At 44.0% G+C, this 16,204-nt stretch overlaps 3 protein-coding genes across 5 annotated transcripts in view; all 3 read left to right on the top strand.

Moving 5' to 3' along the window:
• Positions 1-4,370, top strand: part of LOC126568683 (netrin-A-like) — a 58,115-nt gene extending 53,745 nt beyond the window's left edge. The window contains exons 5-7 of one of the 3 annotated variants that reach the window (XM_050225201.1): positions 110-175; positions 3,820-4,135; positions 4,226-4,370. In XM_050225201.1, coding sequence (XP_050081158.1) covers positions 110-175; positions 3,820-4,135; positions 4,226-4,370 — 527 coding nt within the window. The remainder of the gene's footprint in view (positions 1-109; positions 176-3,819; positions 4,136-4,225) is intronic. The other 2 variants (XM_050225209.1, XM_050225217.1) reach the window with 2 other exon arrangements.
• Positions 1-11,998, top strand: part of LOC126556159 (netrin-B-like) — a 147,713-nt gene extending 135,715 nt beyond the window's left edge. Inside the window, exon 8 of the mRNA XM_050211385.1 lies at positions 11,988-11,998. The gene's annotated coding sequence lies outside the window, so the exon portion shown is untranslated. The remainder of the gene's footprint in view (positions 1-11,987) is intronic.
• LOC126568405 (NCK-interacting protein with SH3 domain) lies at positions 8,539-14,183 on the top strand. The gene is made up of 8 exons (XM_050224878.1): positions 8,539-8,568; positions 8,767-8,951; positions 10,361-10,510; positions 10,705-10,801; positions 10,871-12,265; positions 13,427-13,648; positions 13,716-13,888; positions 13,990-14,183. Exons 1-8 carry the CDS (start codon positions 8,541-8,543, stop codon positions 14,179-14,181), a joined length of 2,442 nt encoding a protein of 813 aa, XP_050080835.1. The 5' UTR covers positions 8,539-8,540; the 3' UTR covers positions 14,182-14,183.
• The last annotated feature ends 2,021 nt before the right edge of the window (positions 14,184-16,204 follow it).

Genomic DNA, 16,204 nt, shown 5'->3' with positions numbered 1-16,204 from the left:
TCTGCCTGATAGCCCGATATCCAATCTTCACACACATGTGCTTTCTTTTTCTCTTCTTCTCTTCTCTCTCTCTCTCTCTCTCTCTCTCTCTCTTCCATTATTTGTACAGAGTGCGGAAAGTGCAAAATCAGCACAAAGCGGCTAAATCTAAACAAGTTTTGCAAAAGAGATTACGGTAAGTGTACACTAACCCAGACATATAGTTTGTGTGTCGATAGCGCCAGATACCAGCATACACCGTACCGCTAATCCACATTTACACCACTTCCCGGAGCTTTCTTTTTCTTGGCCCTGAAGCTACAAATAGTCAATTGCGAAACTGCCAGATGGGGGCGAAAAATATGACACTCTCAAGAGCGAGTGTACACCTAAAGTGCAGTAGTTGCAGAAACCTGATGTTTACATTGACAGTTTGAAGCGTGCAAACATGGTTTGATGTGTATCGATGCGCGCATGCACACGATCGATTCGCATTAACACCTTCATCTGCGTGTCTAATCGTTAGACGACAAACCATGCCATGTGGAGGACTTCCGATTTTCACACACAGTGCGGTCCATTATTCTCACGCTCGGAGCTAGCCACTAGCGATGCACAGTGGCCGCGCATATATTTGTTCAGTTTAAATAAATCTCGCCAATCTCGCCGAAGGTTCGGTGTAGCAATGTAAACAGATGGATGTCATTTGTTAGCGTCTTGCTAGGAGTTGGAGCTTTTTTTTGCGGTCGAGTTTATTATAAAAATAAATATAACACGAGAAATGTAAACAGGCTTCTTCGACGGTGAAGTCCATAAACTACCGGGAAGCGGAAAGTTCATAAAGATTTTACTTATGCGCTTGCTTGCTGTTTACCGCTACGCAGGCGTGGGATAGAAAAATAGCAGCGTTAGACTATTATAGGGATTTTTATTAAATAATATGCTCACCAACCAGGAAAAGCTATCCGTCGATTAGAAGAAACACGGTTAGAAGAAGGCATCCGGAACTGTCGAAACTAGCCGAACTGGTGCCTCACTTGAAAATGAGGTTCATCAACATGTTACTGAGGTATGGGATAGCGAATCGATGCCTTGTGATTGGAGTCTCTGCATCAACTGTCCCATATACAATAAGTTGTTGGACTGCAACAACTACAGGGCTATTACGGTTTTGAAAACCGCCTACAAAATATTCTCCCTAATCCTTCCGGATAAGCTTGTCCCATTCGTTGAACAGACACTTGGAAACTATCAAACAGGATTCCGAAACGGAAAATCTACCACTGACTAGACCTTCACCATGCGGCAAATCTTGGAGAAAATTCTTGAAGATGGAAGTTGAACACGTAGACTTTAAGACCGCATTTGATAGCATAGCCAGGGTAAAACTCTACGAGGCCACGAACTCTTTTGGAATCCCGGCCAAACTGATCTGGCTTGTCAGAATGACCATGACCAACGTCACACGCCAGGTGAAGGTGGATGGAAAACTCTCAGGGTCCTCAGGGGCTCGCCTGTCTCCTATTAAACTTGGCGCTTGAGAGGGCCATCCGTGACTCGGGGGTGGAGACTTCGGGGAACCATCTTCTATAAGTCAACCCAGATCCTGGCATACGCTGATGTAATAGACATCATTGGTCTGCGGCACTCCCAGGTAGCAGAGGCCTACCAAAGGGTCGAGCAGGCGGCAGAAAACTTCGGGTTGCAGATTAACGAGGCAAAGACCAAATTGATGGTGGCATTTGGTCGTCCAAACAAATTAGTATGTCGTCCAAAACTTCACCTATCTCGCGTCAAAAGTCAGCACCGAAAACAGCATAGAGACGGAATTGTGCGCTAGGATGCACATTACATCTCACCTCAAAATACCGTTGTGCAGCTAATTAGGCCTGCCAGGCTCCGATGGGCTGACCATGTTATACGCATGGCGCCGGACGACCCACCTCAGAAAGCTCCTTTTAGTCCGTCCACACGGACGGAAGAGGTGTGGTAGGCCCATATTGAGGTGGGAGGATGGCTTGGAATCATCCGCCATAAAGGCCGGGATAACGGATTGGTGGACGACGGCGCGGGACCGTGAGCGGTTCCGGATTTTGGGGCGGCAGGCTAAGACCGCAAGGCGGTTGTAGCGCCTGAGAAGTATGTAAATAAGTAAGCTCACCAACCAAAGGCATCAGCAACAAAAAACAGCGACATGTAGGCTCAACGATACGTTGAAACTACTAATAATACTTGATTTTAGAGCTTTTTTTAATGCTCCGCGCAGGTCAGAAGTTATGCGCTGCTCAGGGCTTATTAAAATGAGGCTGGCGGATTTAAACTTGCTGTAAATTCCTCGAGAAATTATATGCAACTATAGATTCAAATGAATAATCCAAGAACTAGTAAATGCTAGGATAAGCTGGATTGGTATATCACCTTGGGTTTTAAGTCAATCTTCTAGTGAAGTAAAGTTTTCTTTAAGTTGTATTCGATTTTCCTCACGTGAGTTACCTTCATGTTATGGATATCTATGCCTCACAAGTTTCTGATCAAATGACATCCAAAAACAAATCTAACCATCATCAACTTTGCCAAAACTCTTAACTCAACAGGTTGTATAAATGGTGTCGTCTGATGGTGCTCTGATACATGGTTATTTTTACCAGGAACTCTAACATGTGACTAGATAAATTAGTATAAACTGACATGCAGTCTCAATGATACGTTGCTTCAACCGTCACGTTGTTTTTAGAGCCTTTTTTAATGCTTAGGTCAGGAGTTATGCGCTGCTCATAGCTTATTGAAATGAGACTGATCGATTAAACGGACCTGCAAATGATTGGAGACTAGATATGCAGCTAAAAATCCAGCTGAGGGATCAGAAAGGCATGCAAATGCTCGTGGAGGCAAGTCGCTGGTAATTAAACTTAGACTTGATTTTTTTATTTCTTGGTAATAAAACTTCGAGAGGCTTTGGAAGCCATTTCTGACTTCCTTGACTGGAATTGATAGTCTGGGAAGTCTATTTGACGTACTATGAGAGATTCTGAGTGATGAAATATGTATCTCCAGTCGCTTGGGACACTTCTCTAACAAATTGCCATTGGATAACACTTTCACAACATCGAATGATGCGAAAGTGGCACTCTACCTGAGATTGCTTCCTCTTAGCATTTGATTAATGCTTAATTTTTTCTCTGGAATTGATGTTATTTTTCGTCATCTTTTTTTCTGGAACGATTAATGTACAGTAGTAACCATTCTGTGACTCTCCAACCTCCGCATACCTCAACATGTATGCATCTTAAGTCATTTTATGACCAGCTTGACTCGCGCAACGCATTAAGACTAATAAAACAACTTTTTCCCCCTAGTACAGCGCAAAATCTTAAGGCTAACTAAGCAGCGAGTCTTACGGGCGAATAATAAAATCTGCACTTGCTTTCCGAAAGTGCTTTTAGCAGGCAAAGGACGTACGATCGCCGTGCGCTGCTCGATTGATTTTCATATCGTATCGCATATCGTTTACACTAATTGCTTTGCCCCACTATCTTGCGGTTACGATAAATGTTCTAATGGTGGCGCCTGTGCTCCGTGCGCTCGCACCTAATCTGGACCGAAATCTCGTAAGCAGCTTAAGCGCATAAATAAACCGAACCGTACCATATGCCCACATCGGAAGGTGCGAACGCTAGCGGCATCAGCAATGTAAGAAATGCGTGTTATGGGTACGCTATAAGCAACAACAGGAAGTGAATAAGATGAGAATACATCAGCGTGGAAATCGGTGCTGGTGCGCGGTAGGCTTTTAATTTGCAAACCACACCTGTCTAAGTCCCGAGCGCTCTTACTTTGCAGCAATAATGGCCAAAGTGACCGGAAAGGACACGAAACCCGACAACGGAATCACGAAAGGCAGCACCGGCAGCAGCAGCAGCAGCGGCCCCACCAACCAACACCCGTACCAGCACCCGTACCAACCACCCCCGCAACGGTACCGAAGCTCACCACCAGAGGACGCCGCGGTCCAGTTCCATCTAAGCGTGCAAAAGGTGTTCAAGCGAAGCCGCAATCCCGCCAGCCCGCTCGCCAAGGCGTCGAAATGGTCGGACGTACCGTACATCGTCAGCGCGCACGATCTGGACTGTCGCTGTCCAAAGCTCAAAGTGCATAGGTAATGGGCGGGGGTGGTCAGCCTTGCTTCCAGTTTTCTAGTTCGTCCACAGATTTAAGATTTCCTCCCCCTTTTTTTTTCGCTTGCCAGATCCTATCTGATCCTGGGCAACGATTCCGAGGGACCAACGGGGATGTTGGGGGTTGGACCACGCTCCATACTGATCGAGTGGCGCGATGAGTGGCATCGACGATTGAGAAAGTTCCAGCGGCAGGCGGTCCGGACCTGTCACTGATTGGCATAACGCTGGCATGTGACTAGGAAGACGAAAGCCCCTCCCAGCCCCCAAAGTGAATTGAAAGTCCGCACACGATACGTATCATAGTGGTCCGAGTAAATAGGATGACAGTAACTTATTTTATAACAGACGGCAAGTTAGTGGCCAGAGATATTGGCAGTAACAATATCTTTGCCTGGGGCCTGTAAGACTTCCTTGAATCGCCAATGACGCCCATCACGCTATCTGTCTTGGAAAGAACTGTATTAGCTCGATATTCTATACCATTACAACTAATCCTTTAAAGAGTAGTTACGGCGTACAGGTGAGCGGCACTGTATTTGTAAACATATGTATTTTCTTATAAATTGTAGCATTTAAGCATCAAGCTCAAGCAAGACTTTGTGTCCACATTGCATTGGAACACGGATCAATAGTGAAGATGATGATGGCCCTACCACTAGTCAACAATTGTGTCCTACATAAAGAAAGGCTGAATTAAATCACATCAACATCAAACATCCACTTACCACTAGCAGAAGACATGCCTTGGTAGCAGGAACTAGCGAGATGAAAGGCAACTTTGTGATGCGTATTGCATACCGAAAGGCGTAAGACATTGCCAGGTTTACTATTATTGAAGATTGACGCATATCCTGAGCCAATTTCCTGTAATATCAGAAGAAGTATATCATTTTCAGCATTAAAGAGATCCCTTCCTTCAGCCACCTTTGTAAGATAGTTATTGTAAAGATCGAACCAAGGTTTTACTCAACTCCATACAACGATGAGTCGTCTTGTACAAATACGTAAGCGCGTAATCGCATCGTTCGAAGGCCGTAGCTCACAAACATACTTTAACAATGTTGAAGGGTTCGAATATCCAAAAAAAAAAAACTAGCTGCTGTAATATTTAGCTTCCTCGATTGTAACGAAGCTTTCCAATAATGATCGCCGAATCAAGTTAACAAAGCTAAGTTAACGGCCAATTTAAATGCAAAAAAAAACACAGCGAAGTATAAAGATAACTTTATTTCTTATCAGTATTGGGTAGCATAAGGTAGGCGATGCTTCAAAATGGATTTCTGTAAAACTACGCAACAATACCTGTTTAAGATGCGTCTCACCGCTAAACGTATTCCAATCGTTACAGAACAAACTTGTAGGATTAAGCGTTCCATTTCCTATCACTAACACCGTCAGTATGCATACATAAACGTCGGAAAGCCCTATATTTTAGAGCTATATATATATCATGTCATAGTTAGAACTATATCAACCATGTCCACGAGAAGTTCCGTTGCATAACAATCTTTCAAATCTTTGTACATTTGACATCACCCCTTTTGTTTGCTATATATATATAGATTCCCAATTAAAGTGTAGGTGATATGGTGGTACGCCAATATGCACCGCAAAGGTTAATGTGAAGCGTTACAATACAATAGAACAGTTGATTTCATTTCTGCTTGTCACAGTGTATACATTGAAATAACATAACCGTTTTAAATACATTTCAACCACATGAAATCAAACACCCAAATAGCATTTGTACCATGCTCTGCGCGTTGGGCAGGGGCGAAACAAACACACACACACACCTAACATGACACTTTTACTGAGCTGCTGATATATTAAAAACAAAAACACAAAACTGAACGTAAGGAATGAAATAAAGTTTTGATTACTAAAGTGGAAATATGGCAAAAAAATAATTTAAAAAAAGCTTAATTCATCATTATATCGAACTTTACGGTCTAGGTCTGGTACAGAAGTTCTAGTGCCATTCGTCTGCAAATCTGATATGCCGGCCTTTCTAGCGAACACATCAACGCCATCGCTCCTTCATAAAAGGAATTTGCAGGCCCGGTAGTCCGGTGCTACTCTCACGACATCAACCCAACCCGGACCCTGACGAGACTAAATCTCTGTGGCTAAGAGAAATTCGTCAGCTATAAACCTCTTTCCAGATCGCCATATTCTGGATTGGCTTATTAACAATCATCCTCAAACATCCTACCTTGGTGATTCTCGGATCGCCCTCTCCACAAAGAAAATAACGGTGAGATCTTGAATGCGAACAGCTGATGGTAGCGAAAGGGCGTGAACGACTTCCAAGATGCGATCAACCTTTATACCAGCAACCAGATCGCTAGATTCTAGATTGGCTTATGAACGATTGTTTCGAAGGATTTTAGCTCGGCGAACCTCGAATGACACTCACTTGTCCCAAGAAAAAAAGACAGTCAAGCCAACCTTCCGTGAGAGTGTCCTGTCCTTCAATAGCGTCATGTGTCATATCCGCAGACACAGGCGTAGTACAAGTACACATTTTATTAGGGATCTATCAGCTTGAAATGCAGCGCGCGCTATCTAAAGCCGGTACTGAGTAAAAGAAAATGATGGAGTGAAGCAACGATATAAGCCGATCGCAGCATACATTGATCATGCAACATACAATCATATACAAGCATACAGATATTCACAGTAATAATAAAGCAGACACCAACCTTTATCCAATAGAAAGCAAGCATGTTTCGCATGACGAATTTGGGGATGCTACCGCTGTGATACGTTTAACACACACTTCACTTCATTACGCACTTTTACGGCGATATCGTTTCACTGATCAACTATTTGATACTTCAAAAGGATCAAAGTAAAACACTGCTTTTCGCACACACACTCACACCCTACCGCTCAAGGACGCTACTCGCCATGCTAATCGACATGCTCCAGCAACTCGACTAGCGCTTTGAGTTGGAAAAAAAATCTTTCCAATTGTTTGGTTATCACAGCTGAAACGATGCCGGCTAGCACCATTACAACCCGATGTAAGAATACTTGTGCAAAACATTTTTCACTTCAAAATACGGAGCAGGCAACACGCACTTCCGACGCTATCAATGGTTTGTTTACACTTCAGCGTCGGCCACGTTGTCAGAAATGATCCAAAATTAGAAGAAGATCGGATCGTTCTCCACACAGTTCAAACCATTGATCAAACCACTACTAGTGTACCATCGTACTGAAAGGTGTACCACACGTATAGCCTTCATTTAGGAGGCTCATGTATGCATCGTTGTGTTTTCTGTTTCGAAGAATGGATTTTTGTAGTGAAAAACTCATTTAAAAGAATTTTTCGAATAAATTAAAAATTATTTTAAAAAAAATGTTTGTAGTAAATATTGTGCATACAAAACATCCCAACAGTTTTGTTCATTGGGGAAGCGTCTGTGCAGCGTCATCTGTCGGGTCGTAGCGCAAGCTAGCCATTTGTCTTGTCAAACTATTTCTCTCTCTCTCTTTTGTTTTCTGGTATTTGACATTAGCTGTCAAACCCCGTTTCGGGATAGCTGTCCTTTGCCTTCCCTTCGGTTGTGCGTAAATTTAAACAGTCCAAAAAAGTCGTGCTCGTGCGTCGTACAGCAATCGTGCGTGTGTGATCCACCGTGCAGGCGTGAAGCTAAATGCCTTGAAGGTGTGACAAGTGTGACAAAAACAAAACACGAACATCCCTCACCAAACCCCCCATTCTACGGCTCCTCTCCCACGCAGTGTATTTTTAATACGAAATCGATTGCGAAGGGATTTCGTTTTGCTCGGTAACAACCTCATCCGGTTCCCTTTCTAGTCCACGAGCTGACCCGTCCCCGGGGTTCCCGTCCTTCGAAAAGAGGCGTGTTGAAAGGGCAGCGTAAAGGGGAGGGGGATAGCCTGTTTGTGCTAGTGTTGGTGTGCGTGTCGGATGCTGGAATGCATAAAAACACGCACAGCCCGCTCCCTGGAGAAACATAAGCAGTCGCAATAAAACGGGAAGGAAAAGCCAACAGACAACAACAAAACCCAAACGAACCCAAGGTTCCAGATGATTTCGGGATACTACTGTACCGTGTGAACGGGAGCCAAAATCTCCGGAGGGGTGGGGAGGAGGGAGCGAATGGTGCAATTGTGGGGTGCCGTTTTACGCAACGAGTTCTTACGCACGCAAACGAACCAAAGGAACACCAACAGCGGTCCGGGCCCATCCTCTTTTGTCTGTGCAGTCACAGCATCTCCAGCACAAGGAAGCGAATAACCTCAATTTCAATCAATCCAAGGGTCGGGAAAGTCCATCGAACTGTGTGTGTGTCAGTGTGTACGTCGCCGTCAGGTTTGTGTAAGCGCCACCGAAAGGACACCGTAGACATGGTAGACAGTATGTCGCAGGATGCTGGTAAGCGAAACCCTGGAACTAGCTCTTACATTTACCGAGCTCTCTCCCTCTCTTTCGTTCTCTACAATCAAATGGGAATGTATTTAAAAGCGTGTTATCCTTATTTTTTCCTCCTTTCTTTTTGTTTCCCTATTTCGTCCCTCCGCTTTGCCGCTTTCACCCGCACCGGGGATTTCGGATCGTTGGTGCATCGAGCAGAGTCCTTCGAAATGCTTAAAGCACTGTACGACTTCACCGCCGTTTATCCGAAGACGATCAGCTTCGACGAGGGCGAATACTTTATACTGCATCAGACCAGCGCCCGCCAACGGAACTGGTGGCAGGTCGTCAGCATGAAGGGTAACATCGGTTTCGTCCCGTCCAACTACGTGATGAAGCTGAAGGTAAGCATTCAAAGGGTTGTGAGGGGAGGTGGGTGTGGGTGGGGATGTTTTGATGAAGAGATAAGATTACACACTCTTTTATGCATATGCTGCTTCCCCACAATGTGCCGTGTGGACGCGATATTATACAGTAACCCGCTGTGTGGAGCAAAGCAAGGACCTTTGGTGGCATGCGAAATGTTTGCGAACTGTGCGGAACACTAAAGATTAGGCACACACACACACTCTCAGGCCAACTTATAAACAAGGAAGCATCCTGCTCATCATCGTGTGGTGTGAAGAGAAAATCAATACAGCATGCATATTTCACATAAGCTCTTCTTTTCACTGAAGGATTCTGTTTCCTTTTTTTTTTTTTTTGCTTTTTGGGCTCACTATCTCTCTCACCGTACATCCTTTCTAGCTGCCATCAGCAGCCACAGCAGCGTGTTGCCGCAACAGCGTGCTCTGCAACTTCTGACTAGTGTTGAGAATTTCGTGCCGAACCTATTCCGTTCCGTTTACTGGAACTGGTTCAGAAAGTAGATTTTTTGCACCTACATTTTACTATCTAAAAATACGACTAAAGATACGATACGATCTAAAGATACGACTCTAATTGATCCACGTCCTATTTTGTGTTGAAGGCGAGAAGACTAGACTGACAACTACTGGACTAACACGTTCCATTATTCGTTAAGTTTTATTTCAATTACCATAGACGAAGTTTTTTTTTGGAATTCTCAACTAACGTTTTTAGTTAGACAACAAATAGTCTCATCGTTCTTGAAATTTTCATGCTAATATGACGAGCGGATCAAAAGTTATTAGCTTTCTTATCCGTGAAAATGTAATCTCCCAGACAAAATGCATGGCCTAACCGTGTAGGTGCTTATTGACGTAAGGATGTATTTTATTCATTAAAACGAAGCCTAAATTAGGTTCAAAGAAGCTAGAAGATTCGTCCCTTTCGGCAAAGAAACTCGTTCTGTTCCGTTTCGGGAAAAAATAGAACTTTCCCATCGCTACTTTTGACCTGCGAGTGCTGATTTAAGTTTGCATTCTTTATTTTGTTTGCTTGTTTGCACTGAGCGGAGTGTGCTATTTAAAATGAAGTAAAAAAATGGCCCTAGTGCACTGGATGCTCCGCGAAATTATCGTCAGTGATGTAAGGCGAGGCTTTATGCGCCTACAGTGACCCTTAATAATATAAAACTACTTTCATGTCATTTCATAAAGCTATTTTCGTTACTTCTACTTGGTATTGTACTTGGACATGTTTGAAAACTTATTTATGCCTTTTAATTTAAATCACATTAAGATAAAGTAATAAATTTGCAGCTTCGAAAGGGCTGATTGGCGCACTAGCAAGCTAGGCTACAATCATTAGTACGATAATAATTTCTAAATTGTTATTTTTATTTACATAGGTGAACCCACTCTTTCTAAATGGTTTCCTGGAATCAAGCATAGAATCGTTACGCCTTTCAACGGAAAAGGAAATAAATGGAATCATTGGCCGGGAGGAACTGATCAGCCGGTTGGTCGAGAAAAAGCGGATGTTGGAAAAAATGCTCAAAGTACGTATTGTCGCCTACCCTATTTCGGGTTTGAAACAGACGCAAACGAACGCTTTGACCTATTTGGCCACGGTCCCAAAATCCCTCCGAACCTTCCCCAGTTCATAACACACAACAAAAGAGACAGTTTGCTCTATTTGTAACCTTAATTGTGTGTTTATTCTTTATCCATTTGCTTTCTGCTCGCCTGGCAGTATGAACTATCGGATAGTGAGTCCGAACCGCCCTCACCGATCAAAATGAGCAATGGACACCTCAAGCAGCACGATGGTTCCAGCGGTTATAGTGGAGGTAATTTTATGAACAATATTTTCAACAACATCAGACAACTTATCGTCAACATTTTTTTGTTTTGTTCAGATCGCAATGCACAGCTGAAGAATGGTCCACAGCGACACTCACCACCCGCCCCATCCGAACAGCACCAAGCCAGTGCGGGCGTACAGCAGACGGCCAAGAAGTCGAAATCTAGCCCTGCGGTCGCCGGTGCCCAAGCTGCCGTGCCGCCGCAATTCATCCAGGAAAGCCCCAGCACCGGCATCCTGGCGACGAAACATTCCCAGCCAGACGAACCACAGACACCGGTTGCCGGCAGCAGTTCGGCCCAGGAACCGAGCAGCACCCTATCGGAACTGTCCTCCGTGTCGTCCGAGCAGACGGAACCGACCAGCAACAATACCGCCACAACCGGTACGCTTACCACGACGAGCGACGAAATAACGGCCATCTCGCGCATCGACGACCGTGCCCAACCGGGCGAGGAGCCCTCGTCCGTGCCAACCGAGGCCGAAAACCAAACCGATCACGAGCTGAACGAGCTGGAAACGACCAACAACGATGATGTGACGGTGAGCGAAAATGAACCGCAACCGTGCTCGGTAAAGGAACCGCACGGTGGCCTCCTCCCGGCCGACGGGGACGAAAGCAGCGCAATGAATGGGTTGGTGGAGGGTGGAGCTGCTGGCGTTCCACCGCCGGGGGATGACGGTACGATGGCAAGCGATACGGAACGCGAGGCCGGTTCGGGTGCCGAATGTGGGGAAAGCAGCGTAGCGACGGGAGAGGAGGCCGAACCGGCGGAAGATCTCACCAAACAGCCACCGGCGAAGGTGGACGCATCGGAAGTGTATCAGATCGTGGACGCCATACGGAAGAGTACGAACCTGAGCCACGAACTGTCGTGCGTCGCGCTGCGCGTGGTGTTGAGCGAGCTGGAGGTATTACTACCGCCGGCCGTTGTCCGCCATCTCGAACCGGTTGCGGTCCATCTGGCGGCACCGTTCGATGTGTCCGATGCGTTGTTGGGCAAAACGCACGACGCGCACCGGTTGCGGTTGATATTTGGCGAACTGTCGGACTGCAAGAACGATTCGGAGCAGCGCACGTGGATGCTGCACGAGGACGAAGCAGACATTAGCCAGTATCTGACCGAGCTGATCCGCATCCTAACCGATGCGGATCCGAAGATTTGTCGCAGCGAGATGGCGTGCGACCAGTACCAGAGCATCATCAATCTGGTGCTGTACTATCAGATGGAGACGCGCTGGTCCATTCGGAAGCTGCTGTTGGCCGCGTTTCGGGCGATGTGCCATCTGGACTACACGACCGTGGATATTTTGCTGGGGTCGGTGTTGCCACTCGAGCTAGTGCAGGATATGGTGTCGAATCCGCGCAATATCGAGAAACTGCAGGAACTGGCCAACATGCTTATCATCATATTTTCGATCGGGCGCCGAATGCCAATCAATCAGCAAGGTAAATCATTTTTTTTTTTGGATTACGTCTTTTCAGGTGTTTGCGGTGAGTTGGAAAGAAATATTCATCTTCAATCAGCTTCAATCAATTTCAGTCATTCATTTATCATCGATCAGAAGGGTATCAGTAACCCTATCCGAAACGATTCTTCGTCTGTTCAACTGATTATTCAAGAAGAAAGGTCAAAGCGGCAGACCGAGATTCCGTGCCAAAGAAAAACAAAAATATCCATCAACCAAGCCATCAAACAATCCGAGGAAAGTCGATACAGTCAACCTTCTCAAAACGAGATTAGTTCCAGTTGAAGTGCTTCCAGTCATTATACGAAAATCTCGTAGATTGCACCGTGAAATATTTCATTCTCCGACGAAATAAAGCTTGATCGTTCGCTAACTTTGTTACCACGGGTGGAAACAAGGTATCCGGACTTACAAATCCAGCTACGGGTAAACTAACTCTCAGGAAGCAAGTAATGGTAGGCCTCTCAAGATCTCTTGAGATTGTAGACCCAAAGAAGAAGCATCTTGAGTCACATTGAGTGAATATCGCTGAGTTGTGGGGAACATAATCTCATCCAACCCGTTTCCTTGTAGCTTCAGAAATGGCATAGACTTCTCGAGGTTTAGTGCTTGGGATTGTTCTTCCAAGTCATAGAAATTCTTACCCCTAGGCGTAACAAGTTGTTGGATCGCCTTTAATCGCCAGTCCTGTATCCCGGACATTCCTGCGGATGCATCAAAGGTGGATGCCGTTGGGCTCCGTTAGGGCCTACTATACCTCCGCTGTTCATCTGGATGGTCTAGCATGACTTTATAGTCTGGATCTAGGGCCAACTATTAGTATCTGCGAATTTAGTAAGAGTCATTCTATGGCCGGCGTGACCTATATAAGGTCGTTAAGCCAAGAAGAAGAAGTCTGGGTCATACCATGCCATTCTCATTACATGACCAGCCTCTAAGAGGCACGACGGTAAGAACACTGTTGGACAAATGGCCCTCACTCAAAAAAGGAATGGGGGCAATCGTATTCAAGTATAGCTGTGCTTATCTACCAACAACTTCAATCAACCTTTCCAGCGTACAAAAATTACATATAAACTATGAAAAACGCTATCACATATAAAGCATTTTTCTCTAACCTCGCCGTTTTTTTTGTTTTCAGATCACTTACGCGCCGATTTCATCATCTTTCTGCTCAATATAATTGAAACACCGCCGGAAACGGACGTCCAGGAGATGCTGCCCGACATCATGATCAATCTGATACTGTCCTTTAATCTTCAGTTTGAAAATTTTGCCGAAAACGTCGTGCTGGAAGCGATGGAACAGTTCAAGACGGCGAAAACGTTTACCGAAAAGATACTGCTGCTAATAAACCGCGAAGGTACCGCAACCGCACGCGCAAGGGGCAAGGGTTTTCTTATTAATCTTCTTTTTTTACCACATTTTAGAGGATCCGGTGCACACACTGAAGCATACGCCGATGAACATCAATCCGGTACTGAAAATGCTTGTCGATCTGTTTAGTCGACCGGAGACGGCTTCGATTTTCTACACGAATGATAACAAGGTGCTGATTGACATTTTGGTACGGCAGCTGTCCGATTTGTCTGCAGGCGAACCGGTAACTATAGTTTATGGAGTAAATTTTTTTTTTGTACCTAAAATTCATCGCTAATATTGGTGCTTTTTCCCACGTTTGGTTTCCCCAACCAAAAACCACAGATCCGTAAATGGTACCTCGAACTGTGCAGAAAGATACTGCGCAACACCAACTACCCCGAACATCAGCACCGAAAGCAGGATCTGATGAAGATCTTCACCCGCATCTTCTGCGAGGAGACAGAGTGTAGTGCCAGCGATCAGCAGATTGTGCGCGAGATAGCTAACGAATTTCCACAGATTTTCAAAGCATGAACTGCTGCCTATTTATCTACGATTGCACGTTTTCGCGCGCATATGCGGTACCGCCCGCATGTTGTGCGATTTTATATTGTTAAGCCAAAAAAAAATGTAATGCGCGTATCCAAAGGATAGCAGAAAACCGAGGATACTACCATTGTTTTTGAAAGGGGGGGTGTGCGATGTAAATTGAGATTTACAAACCCAAACGCTTTCCTGTTATGCTAGTCACAAAAATCAAACCCCCACTTTTTCACGTCCGCTCCGGGTTGATGTTTGAAAAAGAAAAACGAGAGCTGTTTAACAAAAAAAGTCGTTAAAAATCGTTAACTGCTGCTTACACAGAGGATGGTTTAATTTTTAATTTTTAGTATGCATTTTTTTTACCGAGAGCACCAGTGTTCTTGCACTTATTTGAAGCCAAAAAAGCAAACAAACATCGTGTCGTATACCGTTGCGTATCGATCGTATCTAAAACTATTAAATACCAACTTAATACATAAGGTAACATTTTAGCTAAGTCAATGAGTCTCACACACCGGCCGCATGGTCACAAGCGATGTATACATTTTGCGTTGCAATTTATGATAGAAACGATTTCGCACGCAGGGTGTATTGTGAGTTGCTTTTAGAAACAGGAAAAAAAAAGTATAACACGTGTTGATAGCTTTTAATTTAAACTCGTAGAACTTTATGGTGGCGCTCCATTGGGGGAGTGGGGAGTTTGTTTGCGAGCTTTACGTTTGTGAGCGCACCATTACGATACTGAATGAATACGATTAATGAATATTGAATGTATGCAACCGCAGCAAAAGTATGTTGTAATTTGTATTCTCTCTAGCGCGTTACGTGCGAGTGTTGCAAAAAATATTCGACAAATTTTAACCCGTCGTTAAACGTTCATTTTGGCTAAAACAAATTCATCTAGTATTCATTTCTGTCAAAATAAATTATGGTTTAACAGCATACGACTGGTCGTTAACTTCAAATATGTGTAAAAATGTGGATGCAGTCGTAGAAATGACTGTTAATTTGAATGATTTATGGTACATTTTTTAATGACTGTAATTTTTTCAACTATTATTACAAAAATATTTCTATCGTACAAGCGGTGTAAAAGCAGCGAAAAGGAATCGTTTACGTTTTGTAGGTGCAAACCACGTAGGCATTTTTTAAATAATACCAATCCAAAATGTGGTAAATGTTTGACGAAAAACAAATGTAATATGTTACGTTAAATTTAACCTGTGTAGTGCGAAGGTTTAGCGAGTTAGAGAGTGCGCTATACTGTAGTACGGTAAGAGCTTCAGATAATTACGCTGGTCAGGTGCATTTAAGGAATAGTAATAATAATCACACACACACACACCTATACAATCTGGTGGATCTTGTGGACGGCATGAGCGAACACAGCTTCCGATCACGCTCTAGTCTTCTATGAGCTGTTTCTTGTCAGCTTTTTTTTAAGAACTGCAACAACAACCGCAAGAAGATGTTATTAAGTTTTATATATGTCTGTTGGCCTGGTCGACAGCTTGTGGAACGTTTGCTGACGTTGTTCACCGATATAAGAGTTTTGAAACAAAACAAAAGTTGTGTTATTCCTTAAGTAGTTGATACATAACGAGTTTACGCAAGTTTCTCATCACACTCTGTGTTGGAAAGATTTAATTTCGTTGACAGTGTGTGGTGCAATATATAAATATCGAATTCATTCATTATTAAGCCACAAGCAAAATAGTGCCAACGTTTCGAACATAGAAAAGGGTTAGGTTATTAACACCCCTCCTTAATAGAGGCCTTCCGTTATTATTCCAAAGATATTAACATTTTTCTCTCTCTCTCTCTCTCTCTCTCTCTCAACTTATACCTAGATTTTTACAAACACAAGTCGAAACTGCTCTTATGTAATGTTTAGTAAGACTAGAACACTAGATTTTTTGATCCCTGTGTTCCGATACAGATCGCAACGAAATATAACCAGAAAAGGAGAAAAAAAATGATGCAAACAGCATCTGGGTTACAAGAAAACCAATTT

This window comes from Anopheles maculipalpis, chromosome X (assembly GCF_943734695.1).
Source record: "Anopheles maculipalpis chromosome X, idAnoMacuDA_375_x, whole genome shotgun sequence".
Taxonomy (NCBI): Eukaryota; Metazoa; Arthropoda; class Insecta; order Diptera; family Culicidae; genus Anopheles; species Anopheles maculipalpis.
This window is presented reverse-complemented; position numbering and strand designations above follow the sequence as displayed.

Bases quoted from the DNA above. Each gene is read 5' to 3' on its own strand.
- LOC126568405 (XM_050224878.1), top strand. From the start codon at position 8,541: ATGGTAGACAGTATGTCGCAGGATGCTG. The intron at 8,569-8,766 runs GTAAGCGAAACC...TGCATCGAGCAG, and splicing joins CAGTATGTCGCAGGATGCTG to AGTCCTTCGAAATGCTTAAA. The intron at 10,511-10,704 runs GTACGTATTGTC...CTCGCCTGGCAG, and splicing joins TGTTGGAAAAAATGCTCAAA to TATGAACTATCGGATAGTGA.